At 44.5% G+C, this 20,704-nt stretch overlaps 1 protein-coding gene across 1 annotated transcript in view; it reads right to left on the reverse strand.

The window, feature by feature from the left end:
- The window catches only part of LOC124286101 (fibroblast growth factor receptor 3-like), a 38,486-nt gene that overhangs the window by 11,664 nt on the left and 6,118 nt on the right, over positions 1-20,704 (reverse strand). The window contains exons 2-13 of the mRNA XM_046722432.1: positions 17,274-17,431; positions 14,922-15,135; positions 14,391-14,547; positions 11,938-12,086; positions 10,773-10,882; positions 10,164-10,322; positions 9,945-9,979; positions 9,121-9,212; positions 5,989-6,057; positions 4,023-4,164; positions 3,679-3,833; positions 2,599-2,727 (exon numbers count right to left, since the gene is read on the reverse strand). Of these exons, the coding sequence (XP_046578388.1) occupies positions 2,599-2,727; positions 3,679-3,833; positions 4,023-4,164; positions 5,989-6,057; positions 9,121-9,212; positions 9,945-9,979; positions 10,164-10,322; positions 10,773-10,882; positions 11,938-12,086; positions 14,391-14,547; positions 14,922-15,135; positions 17,274-17,431 (1,569 nt within the window). The remainder of the gene's footprint in view (positions 1-2,598; positions 2,728-3,678; positions 3,834-4,022; positions 4,165-5,988; positions 6,058-9,120; positions 9,213-9,944; positions 9,980-10,163; positions 10,323-10,772; positions 10,883-11,937; positions 12,087-14,390; positions 14,548-14,921; positions 15,136-17,273; positions 17,432-20,704) is intronic.

Below are 20,704 nucleotides of genomic sequence, written 5' to 3' on the forward strand. Positions count from 1 at the left end.
TTAGCTCTGAAAGGTGAGAAGAAAAAAGGAACAAGAATTAGTTCGGAAAGGCCAGATGAAGGAAGGAGCAAGAATTTGGTCTGAAACGTCAGATGAAGAAAGGAGCAAGAATTAGCTCTGAAAGGTGAGAAGAAAAAAGGAACAAGAATTAGTTCGGAAAGGCGAGGTGAAGGAAGGAGGAAGAATTAGGCCTGAAACGTCAGATGAAGGAAGGAGCAAGAATTAGGTCTGAAACGTCAGATGAAGGAAGGAGCAAGAATTAGGTCTGAACGTTCAGGTGAAGGAAGGAGCAAGAATTAGGTCTGAAACGTCAGAAGAAGGAAGGAGCAAGAATGAACTCTGAAAGGTAAGAAGAAACAAGAATTAGGTCGGAAAGGCCAGATGAAGAAAGGAGCAAGAATTAGCTCTGAAAGGTGAGAAGAAAAAAGGAACAAGAATTAGTTCGGAAAGGCCAGGTGAAGGAAGGAGCAAGAATTTGGTCTGAAACGTCAGATGAAGGAAGGAGCAAGAATTAGCTCTGAAAGGTGAGAAGAAAAAAGGAACAAGAATTAGTTCGGAAAGGCCAGATGAAGGAAGGAGCAAGAATTAGCTCTGAAAGGTGAGAAGGAACAAGAATTAGTTCGGAAAGGCCAGGTGAAGGAAGGAGCAAGAATTAGGTCTGAAACGTCAGATGAAGGAAGGAGCAAGAATTAGCTCTGAAAGGTGAGAAGAAAAAAGGAACAAGAATTAGTTCGGAAAGGCCAGGTGAAGGAAGGAGCAAGAATTAGCTCTGAAAGGTGAGAAGGAACAAGAACTAGTTCGGAAAGGCCAGGTGAAGGAAGGAGCAAGAATTAGGTCTGAAACGTCAGATGAAGGAAGGAGCAAGAATTAGCTCTGAGAGGTGAGAAGAAAAAAGGAACAAGAATTAGGTCGGAAACGTCAGATGAAGAAAGGAGCAAGAATTAGCTCTGAGAGGTGAGAAGAAAAAAGGAACAAGAATTAGTTCGGAAAGGCCAGGTGAAGGAAGGAGCAAGAATTAGCTCTGAAAGGTGAGAAGGAAGAAGGAACAAGAATTAGTTCGGAAAGGCCAGGTGAAGGAAGGAGCAAGAATTTGGTCTGTAACGTCGTGATAAAGAATAGAGTTGTCATGTATTTATGGTCTTCCAACTTCTAAATGTATTTCAAGGACTTAAAACGGCGTTTTCGTTACTCCAGAGATTCAGTTAAACTGGGATATTTCGAAGTAGAAACTACGGTCCTAACGACTTGTCATAGTCTACAAAGTGCTAGTCAAGCGTGCAGTGTTAACGTGTCATGCAACTAACTATATATTGTTGATGGCAGTACCTTGGAACCTTGCACCTATAGTAGCTGCGCTATGTTAGAGTATTCTACTTAATGAGTGAGTGACTTTTAGTTTTTACGCCGCCTTTAGCAATATTCCAACACTATGACGGCGGGGAAACCAGAAATGGTTTTCACACAGTGTACCGATGTGGGGAATCGAACCCGGGTCATCCACGTAACGAGTGAACGCTTTCACCACTTGGCTACCCCACCGCCCTTCTAAATAATGAGTGAGTTGAGTGGGTTTATCACTGCTTCGAAAAGCATTTGCGTTAGATCAAGGCGTTCTGTCTTCATGTGGGAGAGAATCCCGAAGTGATGCAGGTTTTACACATTTGCCACTTCTTTGAAACCCACTAAGACGCTTGTGGTACTGACAAACCACTAAACATATATGGCGAGAATCGAGATTCGAACCCACGACCATATGTCCTTGGCGATTCAAGGACGCATCACTGCACAGAGAACAACCGTGTCTTAAACCACGGCCCATGTCTTAATTAATTTTCTCTCCTGTGTAAATAATATAATAATAATTTTCATCACAAGTCATGGATGAGAAATACGGTGACAGCTTATCAGACTAGTCTAGAGTAAGTCTGTTACATAGTACAACACCAAATGTTATATGTGCTGGTATATATATAACATTATATTCAGAAGAATTACTGCATGGTATATTTTACAAGTACATCACTAAAACGTTAACCATTTTGGATGAAGCTGATCCATAGTTGATCGGGACCCGTTTCACAAGCTAATGGTGTGTGGTCAATGTACCGTGGCTCAACATTCTAGAACCCCGTTTAGTTCTGGACATTGTTATAAACACCAGAGTCAGCCAGACAAGGTGTGATATACACAATCCAATGCAGCTGACAGGCAAAGAAGAGAGTGTTTGATGGACTTTCCAATGTCCTTGAGCTGCCGAATGACCCGAGGGTATTGTCCGTTTATCATGTTACAGCTGTTACAACTGGCAGTCATACCTCACGGCCACTGTGTGAAACGAGGTCCTGCTTCAACAAGTACTGTTATATTTCAACAATGTGACTAAATAAATGATAATATTATATAACAATTATATGTAATAGACCCTCGTTAACTCGAAGTCTAGGGTCCGTCGATAATATATGGAATTTTGCGTATTCAAATATGATCGGAGCAATTAAGTATACACTTCAGAATTTGGTGGAAAAATAAAAAAATAATATTCTTTAGTTCCAAAGAACAAGTCATGAACTTGCATGTGAAAACCATGGTTGAACTTACCCGTACATGTCCCGCCCCTCCTGTCAAACCCAGTGGCACAGTGACACTCATAGGACCCCAGGGTGTCCACACAGATCTCGTGCTGGCCCCAGTCACACGTGGCCTCGCCCGTCACACACTCGTTGACATCTGCAACTCAGAAACACACACCTTGAGCACGTGATGGGGTAGATAACTGGCTGAATTAGCTGTAAAACTGTGGGCATCAGTTACTTATTTTGTATTATTCATTTCAGATAGGTAGACAAAGACAGGGAGTACACAACTCCATGTTAGGGCTGGTGACATATTGGCAACAAAGACAGGGGTGGAAATAACCCACTGCCCGACGCCCGAGTTTTTTTTTTTCTATCGGGCAAGCATATATGTATATCACACTGTACAGGTGTCCAGTTGACCAATGTTAATTATGTTGTTTATTTAAAAAATCAACAAGAAAATCGGCTAGTATAGTGGAAAAATGATCGGGGAAAGTGATTTTACTTGTGCCAATGTACACTAGCAATTTTAAAGTTATTTCCAGCCCTGAAAGATTTACAAATTTTCAAAGTAAGAAAATATAGATACTAGTATACAAAGTCAGGGAGTGCACGACTCCAGCAGTAAACTTCATGGGTTACAGGCATGCTCGAGCTAGTTATACAAGGAGTTTACTAATTTCAAAGTGTAATAATCTAGGTACACAAAGTCAGGGGGTGTACCACTCCAGCAGGCATGTTTGAGCTGGTTATATATCAGAAACAAAGAGTAACTAATTTCGAAGTGTGGAAACATAAGTACACAAAGTCAGGGAGTGCAACACTCAAGTTACAGGCTCCATGGGTTACAGGCATGCCCGAGCTGGGGCATCAGTAACGTCGTAGCAGATCACATGAGAACACCAATTTCTGGAATCTTAAGTCTTTTTAATCACGAATTGTGAGACCCCACTATTACACCAACAGAAACATACAACGATATGAAGCAAAACACGCATCATTTAAAAAACCAAAAAGCAACGACACCGAAATACACGCCCGCCCGCACGCACGCACACAGAGTCTTTACGACATTCGGAGATATACCGTCGGCCTGACTCACCTCTCAGTGTGACGTTCGCGGTGTCGCGACCCTCGTCGTTGCCGGCTACACATTTGTACTTGCTGCCGTAGTCAGTCTCCTCCATTTGGTTGATAGTCAACGTTGTCTGGCTGTAGAGGGCGCCGGTTATATAAGTTCGGTAAAGAGTGTACTTGCTGTAAAAAAACACATTGAGAATGAGTCGCACGGCGTTTGCTATTAACACATTTGACACCAATCGTTTGTGTTCGGAGTGGTGAAAATGAATAGTTTGTTTTCTCCCCAAACATATCATATCGTCCAAATATCTTCAAGAAACAATGCAATGATCTAATTTTCATAGAACAAGATAGGTGTTTGCTTACGTTGAATTTCGCAGTTCCTGGTTTTTGTAAAACCAGCCCAGTGTCGTGGGTCGTGGATTGGCATTGACCCGACATGTCAAGGTCACGGCGTCTCCTGGGAGGGCTGTTACAGTCGTCGTACTTAACGTCACGACCGGCGGCCCTAGATTGAAGAAGAAGCAAACGGAATGTTGAATGTTTACGTTTCCAGTATTGGGTGTCAGGCTATAAAAGCGACAGAACTCGTCAGTCTAGTTAATGTATACAGATAATTGCATAACCTTCGTAATTAAATCGTTCACCCAAGGTATAAATCGTACACCCAAGGTATAAATCGTACACCCAGGGTATAAATCGTCCAACCTACCGTTATATGCAAGTGTGAGTTGAAATAACTGGAGGTATGGTCACAGTTCACTCACTCACCTTCCACACGACTGGTAGGTGACTCGGTTAAAACTGCCGTGTAACGACATTCACCATCCTTCACCATAAATGGCGACAGATGCCGTGATGGACACTGGGTATACAACATTCACCATCCTTCACCACAAACGACGGTAGATGCCTTGATGGACACTGGGTATCACAACATTCACTCACCTACAATACGGATGACCACAGACTAGGACACCTTGAACCAGGAACAGCGGTAGATGCCTTGATGGACACTGACATATAACAACATTCACTCACCTACAACACGGATGACCACAGACTGGGACACCTTGAACCAGGAACAGCGGTAGATGCCTTGATGGACACTGGGTATAACAACATTCACTCACCTACAATACGGATGACCACAGACTGGGACACCTTGAACCAGGAACACCGGTAGATGCCTTGATGGACACTGGGTATCACAACATTCACTCACCTACAATACAGATGACCACAGACTGGGACACCTTGAACCAGGAACACCGGTAGATGCCTTGATGGACACTGGGTGTAACAACATTCACTCACCTACAATACGGATGACCACAGACTGGGTCACCTTGAACCAGGAACAGCGGTAGATGCCGTGATGGACACTGGGTGTAACAACATTCACTCACCTACAATACGGATGACCACAGACTGGGTCACCTTGTACCAGGAACACCGGTAGATGCCTTGATGGACACTGGGTATCACAACATTCACTCACCTACAATACGGATGACCACAGACTGGGTCACCTTGAACCAGGAACACTGGTAGATGCCTTGATGGACACTGGGTATCACAACATTCACTCACCTACAATACGGATGACCACAGACTGGGTCACCTTCAACCAGGAACACCGGTAGATGCCGTGATGGACACTGGGTATCACAACATTCACTTACCTACAATACGGATGACCACAGACTAGGACACCTTGTACCAGGAACACCGGTAGATGCATTGATCGACACTGACGTATAGCAACATTCACTCACCTACAATACGGATGACCACAGACTGGGATACCTTGAACCAGGAACATCGTTAGATGCCTTGATGGACACTGGGTATAACAACATTCACTCACCTACAATACGGATGACCACAGACTGGGACACCTTGAACCAGGAACACCGGTAGATGCCTTGATGGACACTGGGTATAACAACATTCACTCACCTACAATACGGATGACCACAGACTGGGTCACCTTCAACCAGGAACACCGGTAGATGCCTTGATGGACACTGGGTATAACAACATTCACTCACCTACAATACGGATGACCACAGACTAGGACACCTTGAACCAGGAACAGCGGTAGATGCCGTGATGGACACTGGGTATAACAACATTCACTCACCTACAATACGGATGACCACAGACTGGGTCACCTTGAACCAGGAACACCGGTAGATGCCTTGATGGACACTGACGTATAGCAACATTCACTCACCTACAATACGGATGACCACAGACTGGGTCACCTTTGAGCCAGGAACATCGGTAGATGCCGTGATGGACACTGGGTATAACAACATTCACCCACCTACAATACGGATGACCACAGACTGGGACACCTTTGAACCAGGAACACCGGTAGATGCCTTGATGGACACTGGGTATAACAACATTTACCCACCTACGATACGGATGACCACAGACTGGGACACCTTGAACCAGGAACATCGGTAGATGCCTTGATGGACACTGGGTATAACAACATTCACTCACCTACAATACGGATGACCACAGACTGGGACACCTTGAACCAGGAACATCGGTAGATGCCGTGATGGAAACTGGGTATAACAACATTCACTCACCTACAATACGGATGACCACAGACTAGGACACCTTGAACCAGGAACAGCGGTAGATGCCGTGATGGACACTGGGTATAACAACATTCACTCACCTACAATACGGATGACCACAGACTGGGTCACCTTGAACCAGGAACACCGGTAGATGCCTTGATGGACACTGACGTATAGCAACATTCACTCACCTACAATACGGATGACCACAGACTGGGTCACCTTGAGCCAGGAACATCGGTAGATGCCGTGATGGACACTGGGTATAACAACATTCACCCACCTACAATACGGATGACCACAGACTGGGACACCTTGAACCAGGAACACCGGTAGATGCCTTGATGGACACTGGGTATAACAACATTTACCCACCTACGATACGGATGACCACAGACTGGGACACCTTGAACCAGGAACATCGGTAGATGCCTTGATGGACACTGGGTATAACAACATTCACTCACCTACAATACGGATGACCACAGACTGGGACACCTTGAACCAGGAACATCGGTAGATGCCGTGATGGAAACTGGGTATAACAACATTCACTCACCTACAATACGGATGACCACAGACTGGGACACCTTGAACCAGGAACAGCGGTAGATGCCTTGATGGAAACTGGGTATAACAACATTCACTCACCTACAATACGGATGATCACAGACTAGGACACCTTGAACCAGGAACACCGGTAGATGCCTTGATGGACACTGGGTATAACAACATTTACCCACCTACAATACGGATGACCACAGACTGGGACACCTTGAACCAGGAACAGCGGTAGATGCCTTGATGGACACTGGGTGTAACAACATTCACTCACCTACAATACGGATGACCACAGATTGGGACACCTTGAACCAGGAACACCGGTAGATGCCGTGATGGACACTGGGTGTAACAACATTCACTCACCTACAATACGGATGACCACAGACTGGGTCACCTTGAACCAGGTACACCGGTAGATGCCTTGATGGACACTGGGTATCACAACATTCACTCACCTACAATACGGATGACCACAGACTGGGACACCTTGAACCAGGAACACCGGTAGATGCCTTGATGGACACTGGGTATCACAACATTCACTCACCTACAATACAGATGACCACAGACTGGGACACCTTGAACCAGGAACACCGGTAGATGCCTTGATGGACACTGGGTGTAACAACATTCACTCACCTACAATACGGATGACCACAGACTGGGTCACCTTGAACCAGGAACAGCGGTAGATGCCGTGATGGACACTGGGTGTAACAACATTCACTCACCTACAATACGGATGACCACAGACTGGGTCACCTTGTACCAGGAACACCGGTAGATGCCTTGATGGACACTGGGTATCACAACATTCACTCACCTACAATACGGATGACCACAGACTGGGTCACCTTGAACCAGGAACACTGGTAGATGCCTTGATGGACACTGGGTATCACAACATTCACTCACCTACAATACGGATGACCACAGACTGGGTCACCTTCAACCAGGAACACCGGTAGATGCCGTGATGGACACTGGGTATCACAACATTCACTTACCTACAATACGGATGACCACAGACTAGGACACCTTGTACCAGGAACACCGGTAGATGCATTGATCGACACTGACGTATAGCAACATTCACTCACCTACAATACGGATGACCACAGACTGGGATACCTTGAACCAGGAACATCGTTAGATGCCTTGATGGACACTGGGTATAACAACATTCACTCACCTACAATACGGATGATCACAGACTGGGACACCTTGAACCAGGAACACCGGTAGATGCCTTGATGGACACTGGGTATAACAACATTCACTCACCTACAATACGGATGACCACAGACTGGGTCACCTTCAACCAGGAACACCGGTAGATGCCTTGATGGACACTGGGTGTAACAACATTCACTCACCTACAATACGGATGACCACAGACTAGGACACCTTGAACCAGGAACAGCGGTAGATGCCGTGATGGACACTGGGTATAACAACATTCACTCACCTACAATACGGATGACCACAGACTGGGTCACCTTGAACCAGGAACACCGGTAGATGCCTTGATGGACACTGACGTATAGCAACATTCACTCACCTACAATACGGATGACCACAGACTGGGTCACCTTGAGCCAGGAACATCGGTAGATGCCGTGATGGACACTGGGTATAACAACATTCACCCACCTACAATACGGATGACCACAGACTGGGACACCTTGAACCAGGAACACCGGTAGATGCCTTGATGGACACTGGGTATAACAACATTTACCCACCTACGATACGGATGACCACAGACTGGGACACCTTGAACCAGGAACATCGGTAGATGCCTTGATGGACACTGGGTATAACAACATTCACTCACCTACAATACGGATGACCACAGACTGGGACACCTTGAACCAGGAACATCGGTAGATGCCGTGATGGAAACTGGGTATAACAACATTCACTCACCTACAATACGGATGACCACAGACTGGGACACCTTGAACCAGGAACAGCGGTAGATGCCTTGATGGAAACTGGGTATAACAACATTCACTCACCTACAATACGGATGATCACAGACTAGGACACCTTGAACCAGGAACACCGGTAGATGCCTTGATGGACACTGGGTATAACAACATTTACCCACCTACAATACGGATGACCACAGACTGGGACACCTTGAACCAGGAACAGCGGTAGATGCCTTGATGGACACTGGGTTTAACAACATTCACTCACCTACAATACGGATGACCACAGACTGGGACACCTTGAACCAGGAACATCGGTAGATGCCTTGATGGAAACTGGGTGTAACAACATTCACTCACCTACAATACGGATGACCACAGACTGGGACACCTTGAGCCAGGAACATCGGTAGATGCCGTGATGGACACTGGGTATAACAACATTTACCCACCTACAATACGGATGACCACAGACTGGGACACCTTGAACCAGGAACATCGGTAGATGCCTTGATGGACACTGGGTATAACAACATTCACTCACCTACAATACGGATGACCACAGACTAGGACACCTTGAACCAGGAACATCGGTAGATGCCTTGATGGACACTGGGTGTAACAACATTCACTCACCTACAATACGGATGACCACAGACTGGGACACCTTAAGCCAGGAACATCGGTAGATGCCGTGATGGACACTGGGTATAACAACATTTACCCACCTACAATACGGATGACCACAGACTGGGACACCTTGAACCAGGAACATCGGTAGATGCCTTGATGGACACTGGGTATAACAACATTCACTCACCTACAATACGGATGACCACAGACTGGGACACCTTGTACCAGGAACATCGGTAGATGCCTTGATGGACACTGGGTGTAACAACATTCACTCACCTACAATACGGATGACCACAGACTGGGACACCTTGAGCCAGGAACATCGGTAGATGCCGTGATGGACACTGGGTATAACAACATTTACCCACCTACAATACGGATGACCACAGACTGGGACACCTTGAGCCAGGAACATCGGTAGATGCCGTGATGGACACTGGGTATAAATACATTCACCCACCTACAATACGGATGACCACAGACTAGGACACCTTGAACCAGGAACATCGGTAGATGCCTTGATGGACACTGGGTATAACAACATTTACCCACCTACAATACGGATGACCACAGACTGGGACACCTTGAGCCAGGAACATCGGTAGATGCCGTGATGGACACTGGGTATAAATACATTCACCCACCTACAATACGGATGACCACAGACTAGGACACCTTGAACCAGGAACATCGGTAGATGCCGTGATGGACACTGGGTATAACAACATTTACCCACCTACAATACGGATGACCACAGACTGGGACACCTTGAGCCAGGAACATCGGTAGATGCCTTGATTGCTGTAGTAACTGTAGGTGACTGAGAGTTGGGAGTTGATGGCGCCCATTGCATCCGTCCAAGCGACGATGTTGCCACCAGTCAGTGTCGTCCATGCCGCCCCGTTGGAGCTGAAGGACCAGGTGATCTAACAAAACAAAATATTTTCGGATACATCATACCTAGGCTACCTGGAAAGCATGTGTCTCAAAGCCCAGACCATTATACCAGCCTGCTGGTGATGGGGAAATCACATTGTTCCCTTGTATCTAGAGGGATACAGACTCAAGACGTTTAACAGTTGTATTGTGTTGATGTCACAATCAGGGCGAAAATTTGGATTCGAACATACGATATTTTGTGTAGGGCTACTAAAGCGATGCCTTACTTATTTTCAGATAATATGTTTTCTGGCGTTGACAGACATTAACATACTTATAACAATAAGTGACGTCATGCAAAATGTTCTACGTTACAGCACCCGTGTCTCGGAGTAATGTGGTTACAATTGGGTTAATTCTGTAGATTATAAAACATAAATCACGAATATATTCATCAATGTATGCGATGTTTTAAGCATCAATGGTGGTTTTCTTACCTTGCCTGCGTTTCCCAAGTTGACGCCCTTACACTGTACAGTCAGCTCATCGCCCAAGTTAACACGTGTCCCATTATTCTCGGGGGTCACCACAGACAGGCGTGGCGCGGCTGGAAACAATCAACACAAATACATACAATGTAACGTTTGGCATTATTTCAAATGAGTTATATTTTAATTACCTATTGTTCACGACTGTATTATTAAAGCTATATGACAGCGAGTTGTAAATGATTGGGACCAGACAAACCAATGGTTCATGTATGACAGCGAATTGTAAATGATTGGGACCAGACAAACCAATGGTTCATGTTATGGGCAACGACACACGCTGTCGGAGAATGACAACCCGTAATCAACCAAGTCAACCAGCCTGACCAACCGATCCATTAAGATCATCGCAGGACTCGGCCTAACCCGAGTATCTACTGCAAAACATATACAATGACTCCTTCCTGTTTTGTTTGTTACATCTATACAGTGTCTGCAAATACCTGAGTCTGGGTTACCAGTGTATGAAACAAGCCATAAATCAAGCCAGACATCAGCCCAAAATCGATTTAACCAGACCAAATATGGTGAAATTACTGAGATGTATGGAACATATAATGTTTTTACCAGACCATCGGGTTGGCTAGCTGTAAATTTAGACCGTCCGTCATAAACCTAGACCGTCTCGGGCGGGCCTTATTTCATACACTGGGGTTTCGCAAACCAATGGCTGACGTCTTAAGCATCGATCTACGCAAGTGTGATACGATTACATCTATCAACGAAGACATCCTGATCATCCGATCCGGTTAGTGGCCCCTTACAACAGGCATGGCTTACTGAGGACCTGGGACCCAATCCACAAAGCGTTCGCAGCACTATGCCATTCGTCAGCCTGTGATATAGTATAGAGTTACGAAAAGTCGTAACGTTACGAACGCTTTGTGGATCGGGGCCATGTACCTTTAAATGGAATCCGTACCCACTGACAATGTCTCAGTGCAATTACGACACCAATTGACGGTGAACATTAAAATGGCATTGCATCAGAAAGATTGATTTAAAAAGATTGCAGAAATAATGAAATTATGCAGCATATTATTGATTCTAGTTTGTTCGGAAAATTGCAGGTGTCGAAATTGTTAGCGGGCAATGAACGGGAGATACCACCCACCTGTGACCCACCACTGCCTCCTGACCTGGCCCCGGGCGTTCTTGGCCACACACGTGTAGGTCCCCAGCTGTTCCTGGGTCAGGGGGAAGACGGACAGTGTACTGCTGGTAACAATATCAACTAGGGGCACCGTGGTGCTGATGGTGTACCTGCACAGATTGACATGGATTAATGTACCTGTGAAGATTAGTGTACCTGCACAGATTGACATGGATTAATGTACCTGTGGAGATTAGTGTACCTGCACAGATTGACATGGATTAATGTACCTGTGAAGATTAGTGTACCTGCACAGATTGACATGGATTAATGTACCTGTGAAGATTAGTGTACCTGCACAGATTGACATGGATTAATGTACCTGTGAAGATTAGTGTACCTGCACAGATTGACATGGATTAATGTACCTGTGAAGATTAGTGTACCTGGACAGATTGACATGAATTAATGTACCTGTGAAGATAAGTGTACCTGCACAGATTGACATGGATTATGTAACCTGTGAAGATTAATGTACCTGGACAGATTGACATGGATTAATGTACCTGTGAAGATTAGTGTACCTGCACAGATTGACATGGATTAATGTACCTGTGAAGATCAGTGTACCTGCACAGATTGACATGGATTAATGTACCTGTGGAGATTAGTGTACCTGGACAGATTGACATGAATTAATGTACCTGTGAAGATAAGTGTACCTGCACAGATTGACATGGATTAATGTCCATGTAAAGATTAATGTACCTGGACAGATTGACATGGATTAATGTACCTGTGAAGATTATTGTACCTGCACAGATTGACATGGATTAATGTACCTGTGAAGATTAGTGTACCTGCACAGATTGACATGGATTAATGTACCTGTGAAGATTAGTGTACCTGCACAGATTGACATGGATTAATGTACCTGTGAAGATTAGTGTACCTGGACAGATTGACATGAATTAATGTACCTGTGAAGATAAGTGTACCTGCACAGATTGACATGGATTATGTAACCTGTGAAGATTAATGTACCTGGACAGATTGACATGGATTAATGTACCTGTGAAGATTAGTGTACCTGCACAGATTGACATGGATTAATGTACCTGTGAAGATCAGTGTACCTGCACAGATTGACATGGATTAATGTACCTGTGGAGATTAGTGTACCTGGACAGATTGACATGAATTAATGTACCTGTGAAGATAAGTGTACCTGCACAGATTGACATGGATTAATGTCCATGTAAAGATTAATGTACCTGGACAGATTGACATGGATGAATGTACATGTGAAGATTAGTGTACCTGGACAGATTGACATGGATTAATGTACCTGTGAAAATTAGTGTACCTGCACAGATTGACATGGATTAATGTACCTGTGAAGATTTTTTAGTGTACATGCACAGATTGACATGGATTAATGTACCTGTGAAGATAAGTGTACCTGGACAGATTGACATGGATTAATGTACCTGTGAAGATTAGTGTACCTGCACAGATTGACATGAAGTAATGTACCTGTGAAGATAAGTGTACCTGCACAGATTGACATTGATTAATGTCCATGTGAAGATTAGTGTACCTGGACAATTGACATGGATTAATGTACCTGTGAAAATTAGTGTACCTGCACAGATTGACATGGATTAATGTACCTTTGAAGATTAGTGTACCTGGACAGATTGACATGGATTAATGTACCTGTGAAGATTAGTGTACCTGCACAGATTGACATGGATTAATGTACCTGTGGGATTAGTGTACCTTGACAGATTGACATGAATTCATGTACCTGTGAAGATAAGTGTACCTGGACAGACTGACATGGATTAATGTCCATGTGAAGATTAGTGTACCTGGACAAATTGACATGGATTAATCTACCTGTGAAGATTAGTGTACCTGGACAGATTGACATGGATTAATGTACCTTTGGAGATTAGTGTACCTGTACAGATTGACATGAATTAATGTACCTGTGAAGATAAGTGTACCTGCACAGATTGACATTGATTAATGTACCTGTGAAGATTAGTGTACTTGTTTATAGGGAAACGAGCTGGACTATACCGAGTAGAGCATATGACCGTACCTAAAAATTAAAACAATAAAACTTGGATCGTACAGTGCTTTCATGGGGCGGTATTGTATTCTTGTGATTAAAGGTTTAGTCCGTTACGCTGTGGGTTCGGGTTCTGTTCCTCAGGTGCAATGTGAAAATGCAAGTCCCCACAAATTGACGCTCCTAAGATCGGACAGTCACCTGTGATATCAGGTGAACTGAAGACAGAGTTGACGGCCATGTCACTGATACAGCGACATGCATGTACGTGTGTGAATGGCTTCATGCACTGTCATCCGTGTCTTCGCCCACTACTTTCCATGCCTGGGTAACAACAAGCAACATCTTTTGACGTATTTTGATGTCTCCACGCGTCCGTCCGGGGTGGACTTACCCCCTAGCTGAACTGTACAGCTGCGTCCCGTTCATGAACCACTCTATTTCAGCACCTGGCCTTGCCTTGACGGTACACACGATGTCCATGGAGTCTTGCAAGGTGGACGCCAGCTCTCCTGGGGGCGTCGTTTGATTCAAGTCAAAAGTGGGCGCACCTGTTACAAGATACGCTTGAAATGATGTATGTATGCGGGCTGTATCTGTACAAATGTACATTTGAATGGGTTAGTGCATCAGAATGCACGGATAACATGCCTAACAAACAAATTATCATAATTCGAAACAGCGATCAGCGGATCCTATCTCCAGCTAATGACGTCATCTTATACGATTGGCATACCTGTGCCCTTTGGTAGTACCAGCTACATTTCGTTTAACATACAGATATGGGCGGTACGGTTAATGCGTTCCCACGTCTCCCTGAATCTACACATACCAACTACCCAAACCCCACCTATTTTTCCTTCACGCTCTCTCCCTCACTTACTGACATTAACACCCATCCACCCACCCACGGACCCTGCTATACCTTCCACTCTGAGTTCCACATAGTCGGTGTAGTCGTTCTCGGGCGTCAGTAGATGACAGTAGTAGTATCCTTCGTATTCATATCTCACTGCTGCCGTCTGTAGCGTGATCACCCTCCTGTTTCGGCTCTGTACCACCTCGGTGACGGTGTAGTAACCGGTGGAGTTGAGGATGACGGGGTTGATGCTGAAGTCACCCACGTACTGCCAGCGCAACTGCACAGACAAGTCGTCCCGATTAACATCGTTGTTTACATACTAAACAGTGTACGGACCGTGTAGCTTAACTCAATAGCAATCAGCCGGAATGGTCTCACCATTTTACATCTTTTAAAAATATATTTTAAAAGTCTTTTGGAAAAAGTATATTTAAAAAACAATTGTTCCGAAATATACAGTAAAATTCCGCTGTGTCGAATCTGAAGGGAGGTAAGCTAAACATTCGTGTTACCCGAGGTTTGATACAACCCAAAAAGATGGATAATGAGGAACACTTACTTCGAGACAACCCTATATTCAACAAGGTCCGACACAACAGTGCTTAACTGTAACGGAAAACTATGTTGTTATGTTTTAATAATTTCGAGCTGTTTTGAAACTAACGGAGAAGCATGAAGCACACTTTTCTCTCTGTTACTGGGACGGTGGGGTAGCCTAATGGTTAAAGTGTTTGCTCGTCACGCCAAATCTGGAGCTGTTTTGAAACTAACGGACATTTCCATGAAGCACACATTTCTCTCTGTTACTGGGACGGTGGGGTAGCCTAATGGTTAAAGTGTTCGCTCGTCACGCCAAATCTGGAGCTGTTTTGAAACTAACGGACATGTCCATGAAGCACACATTTCTCTCTGTTACTGGGACGGTGGGGTAGCCTAATGGTTAAAGTGTTTGCTCGTCACGCCAAATCTGGAGCTGTTTTGAAAATAACGGACATGTCCATGAAGCACACATTTCTCTCTGTTACTGGGACGGTGGGGTAGCCTAATGGTTAAAGTGTTTGCTTGTCACGCCAAATCTGGAGCTGTTTTGAAACTAACGGACATGTCCATGAAGCACACATTTCTCTCTGTTACTGGGACGGTGGGGTAGCCTTAATGGTTAAAGTGTTTGCTCGTCACGCCAAATCTGGAGCTGTTTTGAAACTAACGGACATGTCCATGAAGCACATTTTTCTCTGTTACTGGGACGGTGGGGTAGCCTAATGGTTAAAGTGTTTGCTCGTCACGCCAAATCTGGAGCTGTTTTGAAACTAACGGACATGTCCATGAAGCACACATTTCTCTCTGTTACTGGGACGGTGGGGTAGCCTAATGGTTAAAGTGTTTGCTCGTCACGCCAAATCTGGAGCTGTTTTGAAACTAACGGACATGTCCATGAAGCACACATTTTCTCTGTTACTGGGACGGTGGGGTAGCCTAATGGTTAAAGTGTTTGCTCGTCACGCCAAATCTGGAGCTGTTTTGTAACTAACGGACATGTCCATGAAGCACACATTTCTCTGTTACTGGGACGGTGGGGTAGCCTAATGGTTAAAGTGTTCGCTCGTCACGCCAAATCTGGAGCTGTTTTGAAACTAACGGACATGTCCATGAAGCACACTTTTCTCTCTGTTACTGGGACGGTGGGGTAGCCTAATGGTTAAAGTGTTTGCTTGTCACGCCAAATCTGGAGCTGTTTTGAAACTAACGGACATGTCCATGAAGCACACATTTCTCTCTGTTACTGGGACGGTGGGGTAGCCTAATGGTTAAAGTGTTTGCTTGTCACGCCAAATCTGGAGCTGTTTTGAAACTAACGGACATGTCCATGAAGCACACATTTCTCTCTGTTACTGGGACGGTGGGGTAGCCTAATGGTTAAAGTGTTCGCTCGTCACGCCAAATCTGGAGCTGTTTTGAAACTAACGGACATGTCCATGAAGCACACATTTTCTCTCTGTTACTGGGACGGTGGGGTAGCCTAATGGTTAAAGTGTTTGCTTGTCACGCCAAATCTGGAGCTGTTTTGAAACTAACGGACATGTCCATGAAGCACACATTTCTCTCTGTTACTGGGACGGTGGGGTAGCCTAATGGTTAAAGTGTTTGCTTGTCACGCCAAATCTGGAGCTGTTTTGAAACTAACGGACATGTCCATGAAGCACACATTTCTCTCTGTTACTGGGACGGTGGGGTAGCCTAATGGTTAAAGTGTTCGATCGACACTCCGAAGGCCCAGGTTTGATTCCTAACATGGTTACAATATGTGAAGCTGATTTCTTGTGAAGCCGTGATAGTGCCGGAATATTGCTAAACGCAGCGTAAAGCCTAAATCACTCATTCACTCACTCACTCACTCACTCACTCACTCATTACCTGAACATCTTTGATCCCGTCTATACCGGTCACTACACACTCTAGCTCCACGGTCTTTCCCACGGCTGCTACTAAACGCGTTCCATTTCCGTTGGGGATGCGAACAGTGGGAACAGCCTGCGCCACCAGCAGGGTCAACGACGACACCACCAACAACTCTGAAACACGGAACATGCAACAATGAATGTGTATCCTCGTACAACACTTAATGTATAAACACAAAAGGGTATCGCATCAACTATGATATTTAACCCCCATATAGTTATTTATATTCATATCATAATCATGTTTATTTGTATGATTATTTTAACACTCCTTACTTTGATTTTAGATATATGCTTGCAGAGATCGAATTCAAGCATCACTTGCAATACGTGAACCTGTCACAAAGCAAACGGATCCTACAGATCAATTACGAGGAAAACAGCAGTGGATTTCGTTGTTGAAAAACAAATATGGGCCTCCTCAGCCGACAAGTGTTCGAAGAACTGTGTATGCGGAATGCTGGCATGTCAATTGGGGCTATTGCGTGACTGACCAGCAACCATCAGCAAACCAATGCAGGACAACCCCGAGCGCGTTCCTTAGATGCATCTCATCAGCAACTCCACCTTCAATCCAGATCAATCCTGATCTCAGTCCCATTGAGCATGTCTGGAACATTATGAGCCTCACAGTAGGCCAGAGACATCCCCATTGATGCATTGGAACACGCCCTCCATCAAGAATAAACCGCAATACCCCAACGTCAAATTCAACGTCCGATAGAGTCATTGAGGAGGAGGGCGAGGGTTGTTCTTACAGTTGGCGGTGGGTACACCAGATATTGGCAATGCGTTCTGTTATTGATACTTATCTGATTTCTTGAAGATTTTATGCCATAATCTTGAAAATGACTTATACGATCATACTTATCAACATTACAAAATGAATACTTTTTACCATGTTTGCTTCTGTGGCAAAACCTGTTTTTCTTTCACCTTGTCTTAAGATTTGTTATTTAGTTATTCCACGAATGTCAGTTTATCGAGATAGTGATTTGAGATTTGGATACTTTCCTTTGGCTATGGTAACATACTGAAACTATGGAAAATATGGGATGTTGCGATACTTGTATCCATGTGTATATAACTTTGATCACAAATGTACTCTTTACATCTCATGGAATGTGTCTGGACGGATAACGGCGACTGGTTGTTCTCTGACAGTGACCCTTGATGTATCAACAGATTATTCCCAGGAACTGGGTTACAGGAGATAACTGCATAATTCGTGCTGACTTCACGGTTATACCGCTGGCGTATATGATATAGAAGGTCTGACGTTAATTCAGCGTTGGCGTGTCAGTAATTCTAGCTAACATCCAGTCAGCGCACACGTCTTTACGTCACAGCAGTATATGGAAGAAAGGAGTGAGTGAGTTGAGCTTTACGCCGCACTCTGTAAATAATCGAGTCTGGACCAGACAATCCAGTTATCAACAGCAGGAGCATCGATTTGCGCAATTGGGAACCGATGACATGTGTCAACCAAGTCAGCGAGCCCGACCACCCGATCCCGTTAGTCGCCTATTTCCACATGCATAGGTTACTGAAGGCCAATATTCTAACCCGGACCTTCACGGGTCAGTGGAAGAAAGGAAGCCACCTTGTGTGGAAGAAAAACGAACTGTCGCCTACCGCGTCAAGGACACTCAATATTCAGAATATAATGTACACCCATGTTGAGGTCATGCACACACCCCGGAGTAATGGAGTTTGGAGTGTGGGAACGGGTGTTCGGATTCGTTTGTTCATTTCCTCGCTGAAATTTTAATATAACCGAGAACGTGACATGTGTACAACAGACACGACGTATAACCATATGTGCCATTACTTATACACACGTCACGAGTCATTCACACATTCACGAGGGGTGTGTGAAGATGCCCGCGGGTCTTGAGGAGCTGATGAACATTGTGTGTTACTTTCTGATCCCCTTCGGGCTGGAGATCGGAGAGCATACACTGACACAGAGGCTTCATCAACCCTGCACACTGACTAAGAGTCACATCAACCCAAGACTACCACCTAGTCTCTGAAATGACTATAATTTACACACACAAAAACAATAGGTCTTACGTTATGTTAATAATCTCCAAAAGGAAAACTGAAGAAGTTTAGACTTGCCATACATTCTAGACTTGCATGGTCTTTCTTGGATATATTTGTTTCAGGGTCTGTATGACAGACTACACCAAGCCTAGAAATCCGAGAACAATTATCAACGCAAGGGGTACATCAGGTGTTCTCCCATGACGCAGACAGGCAGTTCGCAGACGCCTTAAAACAACAACATTTACGGTTCAATGAACAGATTAGCTACTACATCATAGAGGGTACATCAAAACTAGAGATCCGAGAATATTGAATAACATAGAGGGTACATCAAAACTAGAGATCCGAGAATATTGAATACTAGTAACATAGAGGGTACATCAAAACTAGAGATCCGAGAATATTGAATAACATAGAGGGTACATCAAAACTAGAGATCCGAGAACATTGAATAACATAGAGGGTACATCAAAACTAGAGATCCGAGAACATTGAATAACATAGAGGGTACATCAAAACTAGAGATCCGAGAACATTATTTTACCTCTGAGGGCACATTAAGCCAAGAAATCCAAGAACACTATTATAACACAGAAGGTACATGAACCCAAACAGTCAACATCAGTAACATCAGCCAAGGTTGACTGCTTCAGGTAATACCTGTACCTTTACCTGTCGTACACACAACAACAATGCGTAAGTGCACACGTACCAGTAGAGTAACTACCCCTTTATTTGTACATCGCTGACCTCCACGGCTTTTCCTTTGCCGAGCTTACTGTCTAGCCAATTATGTTAATTATGTTGTGTTTTATATATACATCCCCTCCTCTTCTTGATGTTCTGTATCGAAACGTCGCACTCACGTTATAAAAGAAGTTGTTATCCATAAAGTGTGTTCAAATTTGTATGTCCTAACTTCTAAAATGACACTTAGAGAAGCAACGCCTTATTGTTATTTTTACATAGAGGGTACATGAAGCCTAGAGATCCTAGTTTGGACTAAAGAAGCAGGTGGAAAGTAGAAAACACCAATCACTGTATAGCTAGCATGAGGTTAATTACTATACATATAATCCCTGAACTTTCCTTGCCTTCTAATCCATCATCACGATAGGCGTGATGTACGGGAGCATTTGAAGCCTTGTGTGTGCACACACTGTGGTAATCCAATGCGCATATTTGACGTGAAGTAATTACTTTCATACCTGTCGTCCTCTATAGCCAGATAATGACAGCCAACGGTTGACTGCTTCAGGTAATATCTTGGCACTTATACCTGCGGTGTTAAACGCTCTGATGCCCACACACAACAAAGCCTAAGTGCACAGGTAG

Source organism: Haliotis rubra, unplaced genomic scaffold (genome assembly GCF_003918875.1).
Source record: "Haliotis rubra isolate DU_JTF1 unplaced genomic scaffold, ASM391887v1 Scf376, whole genome shotgun sequence".
NCBI lineage: Eukaryota > Metazoa > Mollusca > Gastropoda > Lepetellida > Haliotidae > Haliotis > Haliotis rubra.